Source organism: Vipera berus (genome assembly GCF_964194415.1).
Source record: "Vipera berus genome assembly, chromosome: 4".
Taxonomy (NCBI): Eukaryota; Metazoa; Chordata; class Lepidosauria; order Squamata; family Viperidae; genus Vipera; species Vipera berus.
In genome coordinates this window covers 85,816,929-85,842,062 of record NC_138206.1, presented here as the reverse complement: position 1 = coordinate 85,842,062, position 25,134 = coordinate 85,816,929, and the positions used below count along the sequence as shown (strand labels likewise).

The window sequence follows — 25,134 nt, the reverse complement described above, 5'->3', positions numbered from 1 at the left end:
CAGACTCAAATAAAGCTTTTATCCAGTTTAGGTTTTTTTTTCATTTTTTTCCTTTTCCAGCTTAAAAGGTAAATAGGGTAATAGGTCCCCATAGAAATAAGAACTTTTTGGTACCCCAAATATTCCAAAGGTGCAAGTCCAGTTGTTTAGTTAGTTAGTTTAGTTATGTTTTTCATTTCTTTTGAAGCTTTAATTCCCCAAGTAGGCAGACAATGCTATTCCAAAAGGGGGTGAAGAAATTTTCAGAACGCTCCCATAGGAAAGTAGTTGGGGAAATAAGAAAGGTAAGATCTCACCCAAATCCTCCATGTTGTTTTCATTGTGCTTGGTAGTAATTTTGGCTTTCAGCAGGAAACAGCTTAGTGATCGGCCATGTTAATGGTGAATCTTTTCTTCGTCGGTCCAAAGGAGCTGCTCTGGATCAAATGGAGGGCTGCCGCCCTTCTGCAATTGATTGGAGGGCCTCCTCACAGTCGTTGCCCCTCCAAGGTGACTTTCGACCCTTTTCAGGGTCTCTCAGTGGAGAAAAACCAGATGGCGGAGAGAGCGCTCTCCTCGTATGTCCGCGAACGCAAACCGGAAGCCAGTAACCGCTTCTGAATGTGTGGTGTTATTATTAGCTGTTTTCCCTTGTGTACTTTCTGGGTTGACCCAGATGCTTTTGGTAAAATCAGGTTGGTGTGTCTGTCTATTTATTATATATAGATATTGTAGTTTATCTGGGATTATCCTTCATTAAAATAAGTAATAATGCCTGGATTTACTATTCCAGTTTTAATTTTTCCAGTTTTAAAAGTCTAAAATCCTGTAGCCTTTGATATCCCAGCATTATTTCTAATTGGCTTTTATAATTTATTCCTAAGGATATATGCATAAGCTTTGCATCCAAATATCTTTAGGTGTGACACATTTGATTTGTCCCTCCCTCCTTCTATAATTCAAACTGGGGTTATCTGCAGTTTTTGGATGCAGATAAGTAGCTGTGTTAAGTGCTTCACCCCAGAAATCATTGAATAACCAACAAAAGGCATCTTATCATAGTTAGCGGGCTTTGATTCTTTCTTTCTGCAATCCTATTGTGCTCAGGTATATTATGCATATATCCTGCTACTCCTCTGGTTGCTCTAGATTGCATAAATTTCAGCAAATTAGTTTGATTGTATTTTCTTTATATCATGTGCATTTTAAAGAACAACCTCACATTTACACTGCATAACATAAGATTTATGTAATATGCATTCATTTCAGGTATGTATGTGCTTCTTGGAATATTATATACCTGCTGTCATAATTTATTATATTATTTATAACATTTATATTATTATTTCAGTTTACTACTGCCTTTTACACATTTACCAAGGTTCTATTAGCAAAATTAACTTTAATCAAGACTTTTAAACATACCTGTGTTGCAGGTATATCGAGTATGCACTGTTTACATGCAAAAATCAGTTTTTCTTTTCAAACTAAAATCATGTTCAATTTCAAGTATACAATGCTAATATATATTCTCCATCTATAGCTATTTTTTTACAGTCCCTGTGCAGGTTCAATATTTCTTTTAGGATCTTTGATTTCACTATCTCTTTCCATTATGTGAATTTTAGTTCTTTAAAGTCCCTATCCCTTTAATATGTTCATTACCATTACAATAATGTATGAATACATTTCCTTTTTTATTTTGTTTAGAGAAATGTCTTTAGCTATGTCACTCAAAGCATGCTGGTATACCTCTAATTGCCAAACATTCTAAAGGGAAACTTTATCATGAAATCTGATTAATCTACAATATATCAACATACAAAATATGATACATTGTATATATTGGACAAATATATTCCATATATTTACAATTTTCTGATTATCTTAATAAGAATTCGTTATTAAATCATCAGAAAAGTTCATGCTTTGTCACTTCAGTATCTTTTAAATAGAATGGTACTAATATCTACTAAATTTCCAATCCTTAATAGTTCCAGATTCATAAATTTTTAATATTAAAGTATTATTGTTCATTTCATTGTGTCCCTACATCTGTCTTAACTTGTCCTATATTTCCTTTCCTGAAGTACAGTATTGAATCTACTATATGTCATGCTCAATTTCAGAATTATTTTAAACTTTAGTATATATATCCTCTTTTCTCTAAGTTACCCTGGTTTGGGCTTTTTCTGGTCATGGCATCTCTAAAATGCCAGAGAGGTTCTACTTTTCAACCAGTGCCTTTATCTTTGTTTTCCAGATGTTGTACTCCTTCCTATCTGTATGAAATTTTTGGTTCCAGTGTAATAATTTTAAAAAATGTTTTATAAGAGGTAAAAATGTGTCTTAATTAGGACATTCTAACTCTCAATGAGTATCCATAATCTGTGGCTCTAAATGCTAGTTCAACCATATATTTGACCAAGTGCCTGAAATAAATTGGGTTAATTATTTTTACATAACTGGAATCATCTCAGTACTCAGTGTTTAGTTATGGTCCATTGCCTTTGGTTGGAAAATGACTTTGGGCAATTTCCAAATTTCCATTTACACCCAGCATACTTCCCATTAATCCTATAACCCAATCAGAGCATGCACATAAATTCAGCTAGCAAAAATATAGGTTGAAGCTTATTTATTAAACATCAGCAAATATCAAAATAACTGTCCAAATGGGACAAAAGACAGACAAAACTGGCTAAGGGAGACATGAACAACAAGCAAGAAGTACAAAAGGCAGAGAGGACTTAATACCAGCAATCGATATTAGCAATATTTCTATATCTATTTCAAAAGGCATAGAACTTTACAGAGCCACTGAAGGCAATATTGGAAATAATTAGCATGGACAGTCCCAAGAGGAGAAGTTTTCACTTGTTCCACTTTAACCCTTTTTATATACATAAAAGCAGCAGAAGTGACTAAGTGATCCTGCTATTCTGTGCTATGAAAGAAGCAATATAGTGGATGGGGATGTTGTATTCAACAAAATCTTGATATGTGGATTAGTTTGATTGCAGTTCACCTTTCTCAGATATGTATGTTCACCTTCTCACATATGTATTTGTGAGCCTTGGCTTAGGTAGTGACTTGTCTGTTTCTTAAACAGACAACCCAGGCAGACTTTTGCTACAATCCCAGTAACCATAGAAGTTGAGGGACTGAACCCCTCATCTCGAGTTAGGTCCTATTCTGCCTTTGAAGAGACTGCATCAGCTTCATCAGAACCCGATATGGCATTCTCTGAGAGTCCAACCACAAAGAAGAAAGTTTTATATGCAGGTAAAGGAAATTACAGGGATTATTCAGTTACAATATGTCTCATCTTTTGAGTATAGATTTTCTTCTACATTACATGTTTCACACTGATGCTCACTGTAACAGTCCTTATGGTTCCCAGACCTATGCAATCAAGGATCTGAAAAATGACCATTGTGTATGTGATTTAATAATACTAGAGGTATGTGTGGTCAAGTAGTTTTAGATACCTCTTTCTTACTTCATAGTATGAAGTCTAATAGATAAAGCTTGGAGTGTAGAGAGAGTGTTTTCAGATGGGAAGAGTCCCACTTGTAATCATTTTTATGGCTTTTTCTGATGTTTCTTTATACATTTCTTGTGCACACACACAATTCTCCCTGCAACCTCTTGAGAAAGAAAAAAAAATAGTCACATATTGTAGTGTTCTGTAGGAGATAATGGTAAGAGTCATCTATTTAGAAGCATCTTAGGGTTTGTGTCTTAAGATCTATTGTCCTTGGTAAAAAAAAGAGGAATAATCTCTTAACTTGGAATTTAAAGTACAAATTGAGGAACTGTTGAAAGCTACTTCATTCCCACAGTCATTAATTTTCTAAGTTAACTGGGTCCTTTACTGAATTTTAATATCCACCAATATCTAAAAGTTGAAAAGTACAGAAGAATTGATAGAAAAACAAGTGATTGGAAAAACATTCTTGCCTAAAATATATTATTGATCATTGTGAGATTTCTTTCCTTATTTATTTTTATATGTAAATGTCTTTTGTAGAGCCAACAAAGAGTAGCATGCTTAGAACTCAACGCTACATAGCCAAGCCTTCTGAACAAAGTCAAGATGGAAAAACTTCAGCTGAAAGAAAAGGTAAGTTTTCCAGGTGAGCTTTCCCACTTATCTATCTACCATTCTGCATCAACATGCATATTGTATCCCTCTTGTGCTCATTTTCCCTTGATTTGGAGGCAACCATTTGCTTCACAGAGGCTGGCTAACTTAACTGGATAGCAAATAGTACTTGGTGTTTATCACTGGATTGATTGTTTTTAATAGACTGCCTTTTTATCTAATATTTTTTCCATTGAGTCATGGGAATGGAAAATGTTCATTTCCATTCATTTTATTTATTTATTTATTTATTTAGTTTTCTATACCGCCCTATTCCCAAAGGACTCAGGGCGGTTTACAGGGCAATATTTAAAAGACAATATAAATTAAGATAAAAATAGAATTAAAAAGAATTAAATTAATAATAGCCCAACAATAAAACAATGTTAAAACTTAAAACTAAACTATCCTAGAAACATTGCTGTGAGGATTTAAGATGAGAGATGGGTGATCAAGAACACCCATGACTGAATATCTGAATCTGTTTTAATCCAAGAAAAGTCATGTTCTAAGCCTATATTTATTCTCTTTTAATATAGTAGTCTTATTGTGTAATACCTCTGCATACTCCAGTACTGTGGTTGTCTTACTTCCTTTGGCCTGACCTGCTATAAATGCATCTGGGTTTCTCCTAGTTTGTACCCCTGAACACTGTTGGTTTGGCTGCCTAAACAGTATTCCAACTTTCATACACTGCAGTTTTCTTACCTATTAAACTTGCTTTTCAGTCTTTTTCTATTTAATATCCTAGCCCAGATTTTATTCTGCTGAACTTGAATTTTTGATTATCAAAGTAAACAACACTGACAGTATAAAACAAATTTTTAAATTTCCCCTACAGAACAGAAGAGCCCAAAACCTGAACAAAAGATAAATGACAAGTAAGTATATAGGCAACAAAAAGAGTATGTTCATTCTTTTGAGAATAAACTGTCACTATTGGGTTGGTCATGATGTGTTTCTCTCATTCTTTCTTTTAAAAAGCTCTTTGGATATCCCTTCAGCTCAATGGCTAAAGATTCACGGTTTGATTGCTAAGAGACTTACCATAATGGATGCCTTAGCCCCAACAGCAGTTCCTCGTACAACTACTTATGTTCCAATTTTAGATAAACATGTTGTTTCCAAAGTATTTGATGATGTAAGTCTTTCTTTGTGATTTTTTTTGCTGCTTTTAAAACATTATATTCTGTATTACCTAGTCACAGATTGTAATCAGATCTGTGCTACCTACTGTATTCTTTCATTTTAATTCTGGTGGAAAGTAGAACACCTAGCAGAATCTAGGAATATTTTCTTGTAGATGTTTCCTATGTTCTGAGGCTTTTATATTTGGGACTACCCTTTTGGTTTCTCCAAATTAATAGTATGCCATCCTAAGAACATGGTAATATAGTGGCTGGTTGACAAGAGTAGCAATGGCAATAGCACTTAATATAACGCTTCATAGTGCTTTATAGCACTCTCTAAGCAGTTTACAGAGTCAGCATATTGCTCTCAACAATCTGGGTCCCCATTTTACCAAATTTGGAAAGTTGGAAAACTAAGTCAACTTTGAGCTGGTCAGGATCGAACTGCTAGCAGTCAGCAGAATTAACCTGCAATACTACATTTTAACCACTGCACCCAATGGAGTAAGGTAATTGGTGAGGTTGTGTTTCAGATGCAACAGGGAAATGGTTGTGCCTGCATTATCTTAGTGACACTGTACAGCACTGAGGGTTAAAAATGATGGCCACAAATAGCATTCCCCTTTTGTATGTAATAAGCTAGCTAGAAAATGGTTCATTAAATGTGTAATGATCTCCAAGAGCTTTAAATAGCAATAATAGCAACTACACACTGTCTCAATTTAAGGTAAACAATAAAACTAGTAAAAGCTTTTATGAGATTTTCAACAATTCTATAACATTCTTTTTTGCCAATATTCTCTTAAAGTGCTCCATAATTTGAGATAATAATTTATATCTTATTGTTACTCCAGTGATGCTGCTTATATCAGTTGCTACATGAACACTAGGCAAATGTATTGCCATGTTTGTTTGTTTTTTTGGTTAAATAAAGTGGATCTTTTTCTTTATGATACTTGAAGTCAGTTTTATTATTAATATGAATTACTTTTAGCTATTGTCAGGCTTTTAATGTCATTTTAAACTATACTAGGAATTTTGTAAAAGGGGAGTGTGTGATACCCATTAGAGTCTAATAAATGTTAAATTATGTGGGAAAGCTTGGAAATTAGATTCCAAGGTCTTTAGATGTAGGAATAAATGTTTTGTTTTGTTGTATTATGCAGATATTCCAATTTGTTGTATTATACAGATATTCCCATTTGCCCATGTGAGCAGTGATAAGAAATGTGTCACCCTTCTTAATCCTCAAGCAGTAGATCTTGATGCCTACAGAAAGAAGGTGCAAGAAGCAATAACAATGTATGAAAGGCAAGTCTGATTACAGGATTTAACCAACTGGAAATTTTTCTGGTGGTGAGAACTCAAGTTCACCTATTGATGGGCTTTTATGGGTGAATGATTATTATTGAAGAATAGTTTATGTTAAGGTGCTATACTCACCAGAAATTTTTGAGTGGGTGCTGGGTTTTTCCTTTCCTTTTTGTAAATACTGATTGATGAGAATGATTCCCACAACCAGCAAGAGGAAGTACCTACATATACCTTCTTCTTTTCTGAAATATTTTGATATTAGATGAATGTTTGTTGTGTCTCTGTTGTACTATTATGAATCAAGTGGGGGTTTTATTTTAGCAAAATATTTTTGAGAGAGGCAGCTTTGTGAGCTGTTTAGCAAAACCAAGAGAGTTTTGTGATTTCCAAAAGACCAAAGTTTTTATTTTCCTGTGAGCTTTTGAAGATCACAGTCCATATCAAATGTGAATTTTCTTGAGGTAGATTTGTCTAGGACAGACCTAAGATTCAGAAAGCTACAAGGGTAATCCTTGACATCGCTTGTTAAGCTGATAGAAGACCTTAGTCAATAGATAGCCATTGCCAGGCACAAAGAGGACCCGCTTCTATGCATACACTTATTCTTTTAGATTGTTCATTGCCTTTAAACAAGTGGGCTGCACTCTGAAAGATTGTCTCATTTATCTTTATAGACGCCTTGACCAAATTGTTTGGAAAGCATTACCGCAGAAGGAAAAAGAGAAGTAAGATGCCACATTCTGTTTCCTTTATAATATGTTGAAAGGATTAATGGGGTGAATGTTGCCGTTACCTTATTTTGAACACACTATAATATTAAGAACTTTTGTATATCTTCAGTACTTCCCACATTCATATTGGATTGGGGAATGAAAATTATATGGAAATTCTGTCCCTGGTGCCTTATGAATTATTGTTGTTTTCATGCATGGAAACCATATTTGATGCTTCTGAACTGGGAAAAAGCTTTTTTTTCTAACTGACCTCAACAGAAGTGCATTCAACCTGCCTTGAAAACATAATATGGTTAATTTAAGTTTTTTTTTTATTTTTTACTAAGTTTATTTTATTAAATATGAGCCTAAGTGCCATTAATTATAATGTAAAGTAAAAAGCAGGAGCTTGTCACACTGTGCTCACACTGTGAATTCTTCATACTGAAACTACCCAATGGTAGCATTGGGATCAAATGGAACCTAATTCTAGTTGCTAGTTTCAGTAGTTCTGTATGACAATTTGCAGTGAATTAACAGATTTCTATGTAGGACAAAGCAAGAAAATGCATTTCGATGCCCTTCAGATCTTTTTAATCTCAAAGTCAGCTCTGTTCTAGGAGTGGCTTTGGGCCTTAAATGCCATGACTTTAGTTTTCTTAATGATTGAGTTCTAGCTGGTCTTCTTTGCAGTATAGTGTTTCTGTTTTCCATGCTCTTTTTAAGATTTATGTTGGTGCATCAGCTGCATGGTATAGAGATGCAGCAAGGTTTGGGGAGTGAATGTTTGGTTGTGGAGATGGTCCATCATGGAGTTAATATAGAATTTGACAGAGTGGCCAGTATGCAGCCATGCCTTTCACAGTTTCAGTGGCACTGGTGAGATGGCCCTGGGTGGTTAAACCTTATTTAATTTTCAAGTGAGGTCTCTTCACCTATCATACATTTTAAACAAAGTAGATGTTAGTCAGTTAAGGTAGCCTCCAGTGTTTTCCACAATTTAGCTGAGGATATGGAATTAAATGCTTTGAAGTTTATGAAAATGGTATAAAGAGAGGTTGTGTTGCAGGAAAAACATTTTTCAATTTGCTGATGGAATACTAGGCATTAATGAGTGGCGGATCAGCCTTCCCTAAAGCCCAGCTTGCTCCGCTACAATTATGTTTTCTTGTTTCAGTCAGCCTGGGAATTTCCATTACAGGTGTCTTCCACAGAATTTGCTGATTGCCTTAAGGAAGTTGGTTGGTTTATAATTAGCAGGATCATCCTATCTCCTTTTTTTATATAGGGACAAAGATCACAAGCCCCTAGTCCTTGGGAACTTGCCCATACATGTCTATTCAAGTAAATAGTGAGGCCAGAGTGGGGCCTCAGAAGTCCATGTTGTTTTTAATGGCCTTTAGACTCTTTGAGGTATCACAGTCCAAACCAAGAACTCAAAAGTATTTTCTCAAAATAAAATGGTAGGGGAGTCTTTTCATACCAATCTTGATAAGGGCAGTACAACAGTTACTTGCTCTACAAACTTCTCATTATTATCCTTTGTTATCTGCTGTTTCACACCACCTTTATATATAATTCCCACACCTGCCCTTTCAGAAGAGTAGTCTTTAGCTTTTCTAGCCCTGAGTCTGCACACACTTAAAGTCAGGAGGTGTTGCTTAATTACAAAGAGGGTGGTGTTTTCTCTTCACCACAATCAGCTTGACTGAACTTGTTCAGGAAGATCTGTTTCTTCTTTTTTATTAAATATTTTATTAACTTTCTAATTTTACAATCATAAGTACTTAGTAAGCAACATGTTGTCTGAGTCTATTAGTAATTCAGTGGTACATATTAACTTTCTCATTTAGTCCAATACTACACCATCCAGTGCTTCCTTGGTCCTCTCTTCTTCCAGTAGTATGCATTTTTCCATACTGGGCAAATACAATTCTTGTTACTGTTAATACATATACAATTAAACATAGACATCTTTATCACATTTTTCTGGTATTATACATAATATTGATAGTATCAATTTATAACATCTTTTCTAGCCAAAATATATTTCAATTGCATTTGCACTTAAAATCCATTTATTCAATCAATATCCTGTTTCTCTGGCTTTTTTAAAGTTTTAATTTCCCATCAATGTTCAAAATATCACTATCGCTTATAATTTGCTCATAATAAATTATATTTGGATAACCAAAAGCTTCCCTTATTCAAACCCTTTTAGAATTTTCATATTTCCCATCTCATAACAAACTATAATATTCTAGCTACAAATCCTATCCTTCTAATTATAATAATACTTTTATTTCCAACAGTTATCTATTTTCTTAGCCATATTCAAACATCTGTTTAGTAGTATAATATCCCATCTAATAGATCAGAACGTTAATTTTCTTCAGTCTTACTCTAGCTTTCTTCCTTTGCCAGATAACCTTCCAAGTCAGTACATTTAAATCAAGTAGTTCTTCCTTTGTTTTTGTATTTATTATTTGAAGTGAGGAAAGGAATTTGGCTGAAGTGTTTTTGGAAGAACACTTAACCCATTTATATTCATTAAACAGCCTCCATCCTTCTCCTTCAGTTTTTCTTTTCATTTCTTGTTTGTCAATATTCAGCATTTCTCCTAACAACTTTATCATCCATTCGATCAACTCTTCTTCCTTATCCTCAAATGTGTTCTGAGATCTTGACAAGTACGATGTCTTTTCCATTTCCGGTGTTATCACTGCATCTTCTATTGTTTTATTTGTCTGTATCTGTCTGTTAATTCCTTCCTTTAGGTCCTCCATCTTTAGATCTGTTTCTTCTAATTTTCCTTCTGTTTTCTGATTATTAGTTCCTTCTTTGCAGATTGTCTAGAGTTATAAGTTTAGTTTATAAAATTGTTCTTTTATCTCATTTGCATTATTTTTAGTCTCATCCTGAAATAAAACAATTGTCTATTGGATTGATTTCAACATGGAAAGAATTTATTTTTGAAATTCATTAACATTTTCTTGTTGATATATTAAGCTGGGAGCTTTAGAGACAAGTGTTGAAGATGATTATTTACCATTTAAGGCAAATATTTACCATTTGTTTTTATATGTAGTCTATATAGTCCAATAGGGTCCTCAACAAGATAAGAACTCCAAGAGGTTTTTTCCCTTTTTCCCCAGCTACAGTCTGCAAAAGTGAAAGTGTCCAGGTACAACAAAGTGTCTTATCTGAGTCTGGGCTTCAAGCCAAGTTTCCCTTAAGCATAATAAATTGTAGTGCCATAATTCTCCACTAGATGTTGTTGACACTGTCTTCCAGTTTTCCAAATCCAAGCTTATTTTGCAAACTTTCAAATATTTTTTTTTACAAAAGTCTCAAAGGTACTTTTAGTCCCCAAATTTGAAAGCTATAGATCTGTATTAGTTCCAAATTGATCTTGCAGTTTCCTCTGTTTTCTCCAAAAGCATTTAATTTGCCGCTTTTCCTTTCCTGAGGGAGCAGGGCAATAACTTCCCTTCCCTCTATCATTGGGGAGGATTCTTTGCTTTGGGCATTCTTTTTTCCAGGAAAGTAGTGGTAGGGCCATAAAAAGAGGATAAAGTCTCACCCAGTTCCATCCATGTTGCTCAGAAATTGCTACTTAGTGCTTGTCTTCGGTTGTCAGCAGCTTCTGACTGGCCATATTAATGTAGCCAGTCTTTCCCCTGTTGGTTTGAAGGGCTTCCTCAGATTCAGCAGGCCATCATCCCTGTGCAATCGATGAGGGTCCCCTCTTTCTTTGTTGCCACTTTGGGGTGACTATCGACTCTTTTTAGGGTCCCCAGTGGCGTGAAATTAAATGTGGAGGACGGAGCCCCATCTTCCTGCGCCCGTTATGCCGCAGTGTCAAACCAGAAGTCCAGGAAGATCTGTCTCTTCTGTTGGTCCCTGAATCTGATACCTGCTGTGTAGTCCTGTCTTGACTGTGAGAAGACTACAACCTCAGTATCCTTAGTCATTTCCATTTCTGTCCTTTTAAAGGCTAATATAATTGGAGGCTGTGAAGTTGAATAGCCCTGAAAGAACTTAGCTCATATGCTTCTATTACTCATTAGGGAATGCTGTCTTCAGTGGCTGCTCATCAGTTCTTCTCAGGGCAGGTCCACCATACATGTAACTGATACAGATAGGCTTTGACATTTTTATTTCTATTCTTTTGAATGATCAGAGCTATATATATATAGTATAGTCTGACAACAGAATCATTAAACTGATTTTTCAGACTCCAGTTTGTCAAGATTTGTCTAGTGGCTACACTCAGCTGCATAAATTTGGAGAATTAGTAGATGGAACCTACACTGTAGCTTTTCATTGCCACCTGGTGGTTGATAGGTCAGCAGGTCAACAAATATTAAGAATGGCTGCTGGAATTGGGTATGTCTAGTTTAGTGAAAAGAGGGACTAGGGATGACATGATAGCTCAGGGGTTGCCACAAAGAAGAGGGGGGGGGTCAACCTATTCTCCAAAGTACCTGAAGGCAGGACAAGAAGTAATGGATGGAAACCAATCAACGAGAAAAGCAACCTAGAACTACAGAGAAATTTCCTGACAGAGCAATTAATCAGTGGAATGACTTGCCTCCAGAAGTTGTGGGTGCTCCAGCACTGAAAGTTTTTAAAGAAGAGATTGGACAACCAACTGTCTGAAATGGTATAGGGTTTCCTGCCTAAGCAGGAGTTTGGACTAGAAGACCTCCAGGGTCCGTTCCAATTCTGTTATTCTGTTATTCTGCTCCCATTCCAAATGCATACTGACAGCACTTTGTGAGGTAGCTTTATTTATGCCCTGGTGATTTCTTCCCAATTTTGGGTTGGAAAGGAAACATAGCAATGGAGCTATGGGAGAGCCCTAGAATGTTCCAAGTTATCTGGAGCAAATGTAAGAAAAGGTGAGCATGGTAACAATAGGAATCTTTTAGCCAACAGTTGCCCTTCTCTTAATAAAGGACACACTTGATACAGTTAATATATGTAATTGATTTTGGAATGCTAGTATCATAATACATATAAATAATAATACATAATTAAGACATAAACTTTGTTTCTAGATTTGAACAGGATCAGCCAGTGTCCTATGTGGAACATAAAGAATCTTTGCTTGAAGCCTTAGCCAATGCAAATTGGCCTGTTGCCAACGAGGACCTTGTGATGTTGGAAGATGAAATTCTAACAGCATTAACATACCTGCAACAGGCTTCTGATCTTCAAGTAGCCTCCAAAGAGGAACCCCAGAGAATTTGCCCACTCCACATCTGTCCCACTAAAGAGGTTGGTGGTTGCTATTATTTATAATTTCCAAGGAAGCTTCTGTAAATGAAAGAAGAATGAAGAAATAGAAACAAGACTCCATAAACAAAAACAATTTACAATAGCAACCAGTGTTTCTTAACCTTGGCAACTTGGTGATGTGTGGATGTCAGCTCCCAGAATTCCCATGCTGGGAGGGGAATTCTGGGAGTTGGTCCACACATCTACATATTACCAAGTTTGAAAAACACTGCAATAGTGGCCAAATATGCAGAATGTGTGATTTTGAAAATTACTTTTCAAGTATTTCTAGCATGTTGCAGTCAAAATTTATTTTTGAACTGTGTACTGAAATGATGCAACAAGCACTAAAAATGAAAAATACATGGATTGTTTTAATTTTATTGACAGTTTCTGTAGCTCAACTAATTTGGAGATTTTGGGTAGTTAATTACAGGGTAATAGCATCAGATAATATTGAGATCACAAATAACCACACTAGACATCACAAAACATTCAATAAATGTTAAACCTTGGCAAAATAAAATTGCATTGAAAGGCTAGGAGGGAGTACCTGTTCAAACCATGGGTGGGAAGGGTGGAGAATTCCAGAATGTGTGGACCATAACAGAAAAGACCATATTTTTCTAATCTTCAACAACATTTGTTGAGTGATCCTGACTAAAGTGGGAAAATGTTCCTGAATATTTATTGTATACAGCAATTTGGAGGGATAATATCTGAGTTGCTTTTGCTCAATTCAGCTTGATTCATGCTTTCCACAGTGTTTCCAATTCATCCTGGTAATGCATGCTTAAATATCATTAGCATACTGATGACATTTTCTCCAAACAAATAGATGATCTCTCCCAGAGAGCCCATATATCTGTTAAATAAAAAATGCAAGGCTTCCAAACCTCATGGGACTGCACACTGAAGCCACAACAAGTTTAGGTCCAGCTCTCCATAATTATAGATTAACATTGCCTACTCTAGTTGGAGTGCAATTATCATGCCATAATGCCCACTTCTGGATGATCAAGCAAGATGGCATGGTTAATGGTGTTGAATACCATTAAAAGATCTTATAGGACCAACAAAAGTACACTTCCCCATCAGAATCTCCATGAAGATCTTTGATCAGAACAACCAATCTAGTTCAGTTCCATGACTTGCTCTGTCTTAGCAGAGATCAAGCTAACCCATTTGCTTTAGGATGCCATCAGCTTCTCCAGGAACATTGGAGACCAGGTAAAAATTTTCAAAAACTGCTTTATAACAAACAGTATTAGGAAACCTAGATTTTGAAGCAAACTTTCTAGCAGATTGATCAGCTGGGAGTTGTAATTAAAAGTTATCTGCAGGGCAATAGGTGCCTTACCCATGCTTTGAGAGCAAAATGTACTCTGACATTTTGTTATGAAACTTCCTGAAACTCTCCTTAGTTTCTGAGGAACTTGAACTACTTATTCTGTAAAGATTCCAAGGGCACTTCGAAAGAGCCCTGGTGTTAGCATTGCAATGCTTTGTTAAAATATGGCTGCAATGTAATATGTAGTTTGTTCTTAAATTTTTTAGTCTGGAGATGTAGTCTCCCTGTTTCCTTCTCCTACCTCGAGGTCAGTTCATTACAGTAGGAAGGGAGGCACCATTTTTATATCAGAAATTGCCTTTTAAAGAAGCAGACCTACATAGGGATTGTTTCTTGATTGTAACAAGTAAAAAAAAAGAATGAAAGAACCAATTAATGATTGATTGATTGATTGAATGAGTAATATTGAAAGTAGCTGTTAAGATTGTCTGATGTGTTTTCAGTATGGTTTTTGATTAAGTCTCCAAAATCTGCTCTATTTAAATATCTTTAAGAATGTATTACATGCTATGTTGATATTTCCCTGAGAAAGCAAGGCCAAATAATGTGAATGTATTATTTGGAGTACTATTTGGAGTATTGTTAACATTACTTCATATTTGAATAATGCTTTTCCTGCATTTTAGTTGTTGTTGTTAGCTGCGAAGTTGTGACCAACCCATCGTGACTGTATGGACAATGTTCCTCCAGGCCTTCCTGTCCTCTACCATCTTCTGGAGTCCATTTAAGCTCACACTTACTGCTTCAGTGACTCCATCCAGCCACCTCATTCTCTGTCGTCCCCTTCTTCTCTTGCCCTCAATCTTTCCCAGCATTAGGCTCTTCTCCAGTGAGTCCTTCCTTCTCATTAGGTGGGCAAAGTATTTGAGTTTCAACTTCAGGATCTGGCCTTCTAAAGAGCAGTCAGGGTTGATCCCCTCTAGGACTGACCGCCTTGCAGTCCAAGGGACTCGCAGGAGTCTTCTCCAGCACCATAGCTCAAAGGCCTCAATTCTTTGGTGCTTGGCCATTCTTATGGTCCAACTTTCACTGCCATACATTGAAACTGAGAAGACCATAGCCTTGACTATACACACTTTTGTTGACAGGGTGATGTCTCTACTTTTTAGTGTGCTGTCTAGTTTTGCCATGGCTTTCCTCCCGAGGAGCAAGCATCTTTTAATTTCTTGGCTACATTCTCCATCTGCAGTGATCTTGGAGCCCAGGAAAATAAAATCTGTCACTACCTCCATTTCTTCCCCATCTATTTGCCAGGAATTGAGAGGGCCGGTTGCAATGAAGCAGAAGTAGATGTTTTTCTGGAACTCTCTAGCTTTCTCCATGATCCAGTGTATGTTGGCAATTTGATCTCTAGTTCCTCTGGCTGTTCGAAATCCTGCCTGTACTTCTGGTAGTTCTCGATCCACATACTGCTGGAGTCTAGCTTGTAGGATTTTAAGCATACTAGCATGAGAAATGAGTGCAATGGTGCGATAGTTTGAACATTCTTTGGCACTGCCTTTCTTTGGAATTGGAATGTAAACTGATCTTTTCCAATCCTGTGGCCACTTGAATTTTCCAAATTTGCTGGCAAATTGAGTGTAGCACTTTTATTGCATCGTCTTTTAAGATTTTGAATAGCTCAGCTGGAATACTGTCACCTCCACTAGCTTTGTTGTTGCTCAGCTTTTCAAAGGCCCACTTCACTTCACATTCTAGGATGTCTGGCTCGAGGTCAGTGACCACCTCATTGGGAATATCAGGGACGTTAAGCTCATTCTTGTATAGTTCTTCTGTGTAATTTTGCCACCTCTTCTTAATCTCTTCTGCCTGTTAGGTCCCTACCATTTTGGTCCTTTATCATGCCCATTTTTGCATGAAACGTTTCCTTCATCTCTCCAATTTTCTTGAAAAGATCTCTGGTCCTCCCTATTCTATTGTTTTCTTCTATTTCTTTGCACTGTTCATTTAAGAAGGCATTCTTATCTCTTCTAGCTATTCTCTGGAATTCTGCATTCAATTGTGCGTATCTTTCTTTTTCTCCCTTGCCTTTCGCTTCCCTCCTTTCCTCAGCTATTTACAAAGCTTCCTCAGATAGCCATTTTGCTTTCTTGCATTTCTTTTTCTTTGGGATGGTTTTGGATGCTACCTGTTGTACAATGTTGCGAACCTCTGTCCATAGTTCTTCAGGCACTCTGTCTATCAAATCTAATTCCTTAAATCTATTTGTCACCTCTACTGTATATTCAACCAGGATATGATTTAATTCATACCTGAGTGGCCTAGTGCTTTTCCCTACTTTCTTCAGTTTAAGCCTAAAGTTTGCAATGAGAAGATCATGGTCTGAGCCACAGTCAGCTCCTGGTTTTGTTTTTACTGACTGTATAGAGCTTCTCCATCTTTGGCTGCAGAGCACATAGTCAATCTGATTTCTGTGTTGACCGTTTGGTGATGTCCATGTGTAGAGCCATCTCCTGGGTTGTTGGAAAAGAGTGTTTGCTATGACCATCATATTCTCTTGACAAAATTCTATCAACCTGTTCCCTGCTTCATTTTGTACTCCAAGGCCAAACTTGCCTGTTATTCCGCTTATCTTTTGGCTTCCTACTTTAGCATTCCAATCCCCCATGATGATAAGGACATCATTTTTTGGTGTTAGTTCTATAAGGTGCTGTAGGGCTTCATAGAACCGGTCAATTTCATCCTCTTCAGCACTGGTGGTTGGGGCATAGACTTGGACTACTGTAATATTGAATGGTTTGCCTTGGATTCGAACTGAGATCATTCTGTTATTTTGAGGATTGTATCCCAGTATTGCTTTTCCTACTCTTTTATTGACTATGAAGGCTACTCCATTTCTTCTGAGGGATTCTTGCCTGCAGTAGTATACCTGATGGTCATCTGAATTAAATTCACCCATTCCTGTCCATTTTAGTTCGCTGATACCTAAGATGTCGATGTTCAGTCTTGTCATCTCTTGTTTGAACACGTCCAGCTTTCCTTGATTCATGGATCTTACATTCCAGGTTCCTATGGAGAAAAAAATCTTTATTAGCATCGCACTTTCCTTTCACCACCAGACACATCCACAGCTGAGCGTCCTTTCGGCTTTGGCCCAGTCGCTTCATTCTTTCTGGCGCTACTAGTACTAGCCCTCTGCTCTTCTCCAGTAGCATATTGGACACCTTCCGACATGAGGGGCTCATCTTCCAGTGTCATATCGTTTTGCCTTTTGGTACTGTCCATGGGGTTTTCATGGCAAAGATAGTGGAGTGGGTTGCCATTTCCTTCTCCAGTGGATCACGTTTTGTCAGAACTCTTTGCTATGACCTGTCCATCTTGGGTGGCCCTGCACGGCATAGCTCATAGCTTCATTGAATTACGCAAGCCCCTTCGCCACAACAAGGCAGTAATCCACGAAGGGGTGCATTTTAGTATGCATGTTTATATCCAAACAGTGAGTATCAGGCAAGCTCTCTATTCAGAAGTTGCCTGCTAAGGTAAGGATTTGAGAAACTAAACCCCTCAGAGTAGTTTGACTAGAGGGGCCTAGAAGCCCTGTCAATGAATGAACAAGTGAATAAATTTGTTGAATCCTTAACCTTTTTTTAAATGATAAAATTGCTGACTTTATCTGCATAATGGAAGTACTCTTGGATTTTTCCAAATAAAATGGAGATGTGTTGATTTTCTAAATCATTACACTTGGGGTGCAAGGGACATGAAACATCTTAATTTAGCTATTATATTACTTTAAATATTCATTTCAAGGAAATGGACACCTTGTACTTAGCTAGGAACAGATGCTTTGCTTTTTTGATTGACTAATGTAATCTGTAATTGAAATGGACAGATGATAAATGAAAACTCTTGCCTTTCAAGGATTACATTCAGAGAAAAATGGGAATTATTGACAAGGAAGGTTATTAAAATGTTAATAAAGAATTTTAAATAAGGTCTTTGGCAAGCATAACATAGGGAGATTATCAGCAGGAAAAAGCCAGACCTCTGGGAGATTTCCAATTGTGTGTTTCTTTTATCTTTTTAAAAAAGGAAATAAATGTGAAAAGCTTTCTTTTCACTTGTTTGGGATTTTTTGGGGGTGGGTGCTATTCAGTTAGCTTTTGCTGTTCCAGTTGGAAGCCCTGTGTTAATCTACCATAATCTGTTCAAAAGATTACATAATATTTCAGTGTTAATAGTTATGTGCAGAAATGATCAACCCATTTTCAAGGTTCCGACTAATGAACCCAAACAAATCAGAATTCCAAGGCTTGAAGTTTCCTCAAAGGATATGTTTATTGGATACATAATATTAGTGAAACCAACTCTAAAATTCTGCTTAGGGATTCAGTGTTCTGAGGGATGTATTCATCTATCTGCCTTTACATCTCTACTCTTCACCCATGTAGCTTCAAACACTCCTTCCATTGAACTAGGCACTGTAATTTCCCTTTATACAATACATAGAATCAAGAATTTATTTGATTTCATAATGGGTGTTACCCTCCACCATAATGGGACCTGGAGTGATTCGAGATACTGGTCTCAATGTTGATTGTATAACTGGTTTTAATAAACTGCAACGAAACCTGTATGTATTTTCCCTAAGAGTCGTGGGAACTTTAGCTCCACTGTGACAGGATTTATGATTTTTATGATAGGGAAAGGACCAATAAATTTAGGTCCAACTTTTTACATGGTAGTTTTAATCTTAGGTATTTGATTGAGAGATACACTTTCTCTCCTATATGAAATGGTTTCTGGGGGTATCGCTTCTTATCTGCTTGCTCCTTTTGAATTTTTGTGGCTTTGGCTAAGGCACATTTGACATTTGCCCAAGTGCTCTGCAGCGGGTTAACCCACTTGGTCAGTGTTTGTGAGGAGAGGAGTTCTTGAGGGTATTCTGGCATAGAAATGAACTCCCTGCCTGTAGCTATTTTAAAAGGAGTAAGTCCAGTACTGCTGTGCACAATATTGTTATATGCCACTTCAGTAAAAGGCAGGAGATCTGCCCAGTTAGTTTGCTGATAGTTGACATAACATCTCAGGTATTGTTCCACCACTGCATTCGCTTGTTCAGCAGCTCCATTTGTATTCAGATAAAAGCCAAGCTGAGCCCCTGAGAAGATCCGATCAGCTTCACGAACTTCCTCCAGAATTTTGCTGTGAACTGGACCCCTTGGTCTGATATGATTGTTTTTGGTGCTCTGTGGAGTCAGTAGATATGTTTTAGAAACAGTTTCTCCAGTTTCTGGGAGGGAGGAAGACCAGGGCAGGCTATAAAGTGAGCCTGCTTTGAGAAAAGGTCAACAACAGTCCAAATTATAATATTTCCACTATTTTCAGGGATTTCTACCATGAAGTTCATTGTGATTTCCTCCCAGGTTCCACTACCTGCTGTAATAATCCAGGGGGCTTTCCTGGTCTTTTTTTCATGGTGGCACAAATTGGCAGCACAGTTCTAAGTTTCTGGGTCAAGCTGCTGTCAGGGTCAGTGGAGTGTTTTTGAGCTTGATGTCTAGTGGTGATTTGAGAGGCTTTTTGTGAGGGGATAATAGCATTGACCACTTCCTTATGATGGCTCTTGTACTGTGGCATTCTAGACAAGGCATCAGCTAGCTAGGAAGTTCTTCCCTCCAGAAATGTAGTTTTAATAATTTTTTGAGCACTTCACGAACCAATCTGACATGTTCCTCCATTGTTTTTGTAAAGATGAGAATGTTGTCAAGGTAAGCTAGTCGTAGTGGTAGGGGTGGTCTTCACTTTGGGAGCCAGCGCCAAGCATTCAGCAGCTCGTTGTCCTTGCTGGCTGTACCTGAAGCACTTGATAGGGGAGCCAGTAGGAGTTCTGGGGGACCTGGCAACTGAAGCCACTGCTGAACTTTGTCTGAACTGGTGCCTTTCCTGGCTTCACCTTGGCTTTGATTTGGGAGCACTGGGCTTCTTGTAGCACTTAAGCTCAATGTCCAGTGTCACTGCCATCTGGTACCACTCGCAGATTTGCTAAGGAATCCCCCTGTAGGTGCATGCTTGAAACAGGTCGCAGTCCAAACCCTCCTTAAAGCAGTGGATTAACAATCGCTCTGGCCACTGTCTTATTCTGATTGCAACCTGTTGGAACTCTCAAACAAACTCCTTCATGGGTTGACCCCTCTGCTTTAGGTTGCGTATCTCCACCTCGGCTTGCAGAACCTAAGACCCATCCTCAAATCTGGCTCTTAATTTTTCCAGGAAAAGATCTATGTTCCCCAGTTCCAGTGTGGTACTCATTGTGAAGACTGATCATCCACTCTGCAGCCTCCCCTTCTAGGCTTGCTACCACTGCATTCACCATCACTCTCTTGTTGGGGTAGGCTGAAGCGTAGTGGTCTAAGTGAGCCCACACCTGGTTCATAAAGAAAGACAGCTTATTCGGCACCTCATCAAATGTGATCCTGATTGGTGGTGGGTCTGCAGGGGTGAAGGTGCCCAGTGCACTGGATGCCAACCAGGATACTGGTACTAGAGCCATGACTGAGGTTGGGCACATCTCTGGAACTTTCCTGGTTGCCCCACTGGGCTCGTGGCTCACTGTTGGAGAAGAGGGCTTCACCTGAATCCTGGGCTCGATGCTGTTGCTGGCCTGGGTGGAGGGGAAGCCGCACGGGGCATGAGTACTAGACTCAGGCTCTGACGGGTGAGGAGAATTGGGTTGTCTTGGCTTTGGCTCCAGCTGAGACCTCGTACCTGGCAGTCAGGATCACTTCTCTAATTTCCATTCGGTCGAATTTCTCCTTCAGACTTTTGACCGAGTGCCCATGGACTGCTGTCAGGTACTTCCATTCCCCTGATTCACCCCATCCTGTTTCCCTTTTTACTCTCCATTTTGGCATGAGAGATAGAGGTCTATGGGAATAGACCAAGGGGAACTCAGCCTTGGCAGCCTTGGGGTACTCTTGAGCTGGAAGTACTCCTCTGCTCAGTATAAATCCCTGATGGCTAGAACTTCATCCTGCACCCAGGTCTGTCAGGCTTGTCTGCACAGACTTTCAGCCGAACCCCCATTAGTGGAACTCCATCCTCAGTCTGGGTAGCTGTCCAGGTCCCATCTGCAGGGGTTGCACTGGGGTTAGTAGTTGCTTCCTCTTTATTTCCTATCCTGGAATCTTCCCTGAGTCTTTTCCATTCTTCCAAAAGAATCAGGTAGGCGGTCGGGGCTCAGGACCCTGAAGAGTGCTCTTCAATAGCCTTCTATCTCAGAGCAGGAAAAAGTTTTTAGAGAGTTGGTTTAATGTCAAGGTTCTGACTAATAAACCCAAACAAATCAGAACTCCGAGGCTTGAAGTTTCCTCAAAGAACATGTTTATTGGATACATAATATTGGCATAGTCAAAAGTGAAACCAACTTTAAAATTCTCCTTAGGGATTCAATGTAACTAAATGCAACAATTCCCTCCCCTCTGCTGTGCAACTGATTATGCTACCCAATAAAAGCAATTGGTGGGCTGTGTGAAACTTCTTTTCTCCACCTTCCAGCTTCTGTGGGAATGGCCTTGGTTCCCATGGGACTGTTCTATGTTTAGTCTAGCAATGCTATCATTTTCCTTCCCCCTTTCCCCCCAACCTGTGGCAACTTAGAACAACAAAGATGGCTTCAGCCAGGTTTGTTTCAGAAGTTGACACCCATAAACAACCCAAAAATAAGATACAAGCATTTGGGTATCTGGATTTTATTTAAGAGTCTCATGTATAGGGACAGTCAACATAAACCCTTCTGTCTCCCCCTCTCCTGCAATGAATAGTCCAGGAAGTTCAACTCTGCCTTTCCTTCTAGCCTTATATCTATAATTGGTAGAAGAAAAGGTTGCAAACATGATTTTAAAAACAGGGAAGTGCATCTTGCCTGGATGGTGCAAATAGGACAATTGTAGCAGACAGTTATGGCATAGGCAGAAACCTCCCATATAATCCTTCTGCTGTGCCTGGACAAACACTTGTTCAAGCAGGAGGAAATGAATCCTGGCAGCAGTTCTGCTTTGATAGAAGAGAATATTTGTAGCTCAGGGTTGAACTGTGGGGTCCTTGGTGCTCTCTGAGCCTGGTGATTTTCTTGCAGATATTTCATTACCAAATTAGGCAACACAATCAGTGCATTGATGATGTTACCTAGTTTGGTAATAAAACATCTGCAAGAAAACCACCAAGTGCAGAGAGCAGCAAGGACCCCACAGTCTGCTTTACCTGGATAAGTCTCCTAAATTGAAATATCCTCTTCAACATTTGGAAGGGTTCATGAACTGCCTTTTGAGAACCCCTGCATTAATGTTATTGTTCTCCATACTTTCTTAAATATTTGATTTATACGTCTTCTCAGATACATCAGATTGATAAATTAGACAATGATAATTTTGCTGTGACCTTGATTTGTACCAACTCATTTCCCTAGTTCATAGGCTTATTCTGGCTCTTCCCTGCTCCTCCCCCCCTCCCCCAACTGCCAACATATGCTGTAGACATGATATGATTAACACAGAGCAATCACTGATCCTGAGACAACCTTTTTTAGCAGCCCAGTCAGAACATCATCCTTAGTAACTGTTAATCTGAATCTTTAAAGCCTTAAGTACTGAAGGGCAGAAATGTAGGCAGCATTCAACATTTCATTTTGCTTCAAGAATGAATAAAAAGCTTTGGCTTTTTGAATTACATCCTCCTACGTGAACATACAAGTTCTCTTTCCCCAGTAAAACAATTATTTAAAAATGTGACTAGCAGACATTAATAATTGCTCATTTATATTAGCAAATCCAAGGTAATTTCTGTGAAATAATTAAAAGCTGTTTTTTATGTGAGAATAACTTTTCTTAAGACCTCTAACTTTATTAACTATCAAAAAAAAATAGAAGTCTTTTATTGATGCCTTCTGTGACCAACTCTTTGCTTATTGATTTATTCATGTGGATTATTAAATAGATTAAAGAATTGCATAAATAAATCTGTAAGTGAGGCTCTATTATCACCATAATAGGATATAAGTAGTTTATTGTGAAAATTTGCTTTACAAATCTGGATTTTGAAAGTCTTAAGATGACCACATGTAATTCAGTTTTAAACAAAATTCAGTGAAAGTTATATTTGACTAATTAAATCAGTTTATTTGGAGAAAATGAATCATACAGTATGCCAAGTCTTGGGATCAAAAACAAGATAGAAAGAGACAGAAACAGAGAGAACACTTTGTTTTTTATACAGTACATACAATGTATTGTATAAATACATGTTTGATGTATATTATGTTTACTTCAGGGAGAAGAGTTGTGTTTTATACTTCATTACTTTTTTAAAATATTTTTTATCCCACCTTTACTATTTTCATAAGTAACTCAAAACAGCAAACATACAGTATCTAATATTCCTTCCCACTCCTATTTTCTCCAGAACAACAACCTTGTGAGATAGGTTGGGCTGAGAGAGAATGACTGGCCCAAAGTCACCCAACTGGCTTTCATGTCTAAGGCAGGATTAGACATAGTTTCCTGGTTAGAGCATGTATTAGACTTGATAGCCTAAATGGCCCCTTCCAATATTGTGATTCTGTCATGATAGTCCTATTGTATGATCTAACTGGCAAAGACAATCTGAGGCCAAAACTGGAAGTTTCTTTTCCAGCTTTATGACCTGACAACTTTAGGAACTGAAAAAATCTCTTATATGTCTATTCCAAAGAACTGTGGAAATATTGTGTCTGGAATGTTATGAAAAAGGTGATTAGGTTCTTTTGGGCTGATGATTATAAACCAGACTTAAAGATTGGCCGAACATAAGCTTTCAGCCTTTGAATTATATTGCTGAAGATACAGTGATCAGACAATGAGATTCTTAATAGCTTTGGTTTAATTTATTTTTCAGAATTTGATTGACCCATTTCTTATAAATCCCATTTGATTATTTTTTTGATACTATAGAAAAGTAGAGAAATTTAATTTGTCTATTGTATTTTGTTTTCTTTTAAATTGACATAACTTTGGAATTCAGTAATTTGTACTGGTCAAAAAACCATCAGTAACAATTATATTATTGAATCATAATACTTCAGTTCATTATAAATAGTGTTATTATATAGGACCAAATTTTTGTCAAGTCTATTATCTTTAAGTCTTAAATGTGTTGTGCATATCTGTACTTTGTTTTCTGTTGATTCTGTTATGATACATTGGAAAGAGCAAATATCTGGTATTGAAAAAAAGATATTTCTTATGTAATACAGGCATTTTTATTAACTACAGGCAAAGAAACAACCAAAAACAAAAATATTTGATTATCTCAAAGGCCAAAAAGTCATTGCAAGATCAGAAAGCACAGGATTTTATTACCCAGGTAAATATTGCCTATAGGAATATATTTGGGCTGGAATTTTATTTAAAAAATTTAAAAGTTCAATCTAAAGAACTGGTGTGCACCTGTAAATTCTTTGAATAGTAAGTACAACTAGTAGCACAGGGATGATTTAACCAAGTGTTCCAACATTCAGATAGCACTTCTGAAACCAGGTACTTAACAGAATTTACTGCAACTCTTTAAGATCTAATCACAAAAAAGAATGTTGGTAGCAAAAATAAAGATTTCAAAGAACAGCTTGGATGATTATATGTGAAGTAGGTCTTGCCTGCTGTGAACACAATTTTGGAAGATGGGCTTCCCATCTGACCCAGTGCAGCACTTCTTAGATGTGTATCAGAGCAGCCTGTTTTTTTCTAAATTTTCCTGTAAATGTTCCAAAATGTGCCAATACTTCTGTTACCATTCATAAGTGGGTTCTTGAATGCCACAGCAACTTTTTTCAGACTCACAACTTTAATGAATAACAGAGTGTTTGATGCATACTTGCGGTCTAAACTATTTTTAAAAAGTCCACAATGTGAGAGTTTGTTTCCACGCAGGTAGTAAAGACAAAAGCAAATCTGACCAGTTCAGAAACAAAGGACAGAGGAAAACAGGCCAGCTCATTCAAATAAGACAAATACAGGTAGTCCTCGATTTTCAACCATTCATTTAGCGATTGTTCAAAGTTACAATGCTACTGGAAAAAAGTGGTTTACAATGAAACTGGTCCTAACACTTACAACTGTTGCAGCATCTCCATGGTCGCATGATCAAAATCCAGGTGCTTGGCAACAGACATGTATTTATAACTATTGCAGTATCCCAGAGTCATGTGATTGCCATTTGTGGCCTTCCCAGCTGGCTTCTGACAAG

At 37.5% G+C, this 25,134-nt stretch overlaps 1 protein-coding gene across 1 annotated transcript in view; it reads left to right on the top strand.

Annotated features, from left to right (window-relative positions):
- Window positions 1–25,134, top strand: part of VWA3B (von Willebrand factor A domain containing 3B) — a gene marked incomplete at both ends in the record, with an annotated part of 114,378 nt that overhangs the window by 73,403 nt on the left and 15,841 nt on the right. Inside the window, 8 exons of the mRNA XM_081326387.1 lie at window positions 3,092–3,264; window positions 4,013–4,105; window positions 4,968–5,007; window positions 5,111–5,267; window positions 6,449–6,567; window positions 7,245–7,295; window positions 12,347–12,566; window positions 24,165–24,255. Coding sequence (XP_081182513.1) covers window positions 3,092–3,264; window positions 4,013–4,105; window positions 4,968–5,007; window positions 5,111–5,267; window positions 6,449–6,567; window positions 7,245–7,295; window positions 12,347–12,566; window positions 24,165–24,255 — 944 coding nt within the window. The remainder of the gene's footprint in view (window positions 1–3,091; window positions 3,265–4,012; window positions 4,106–4,967; window positions 5,008–5,110; window positions 5,268–6,448; window positions 6,568–7,244; window positions 7,296–12,346; window positions 12,567–24,164; window positions 24,256–25,134) is intronic.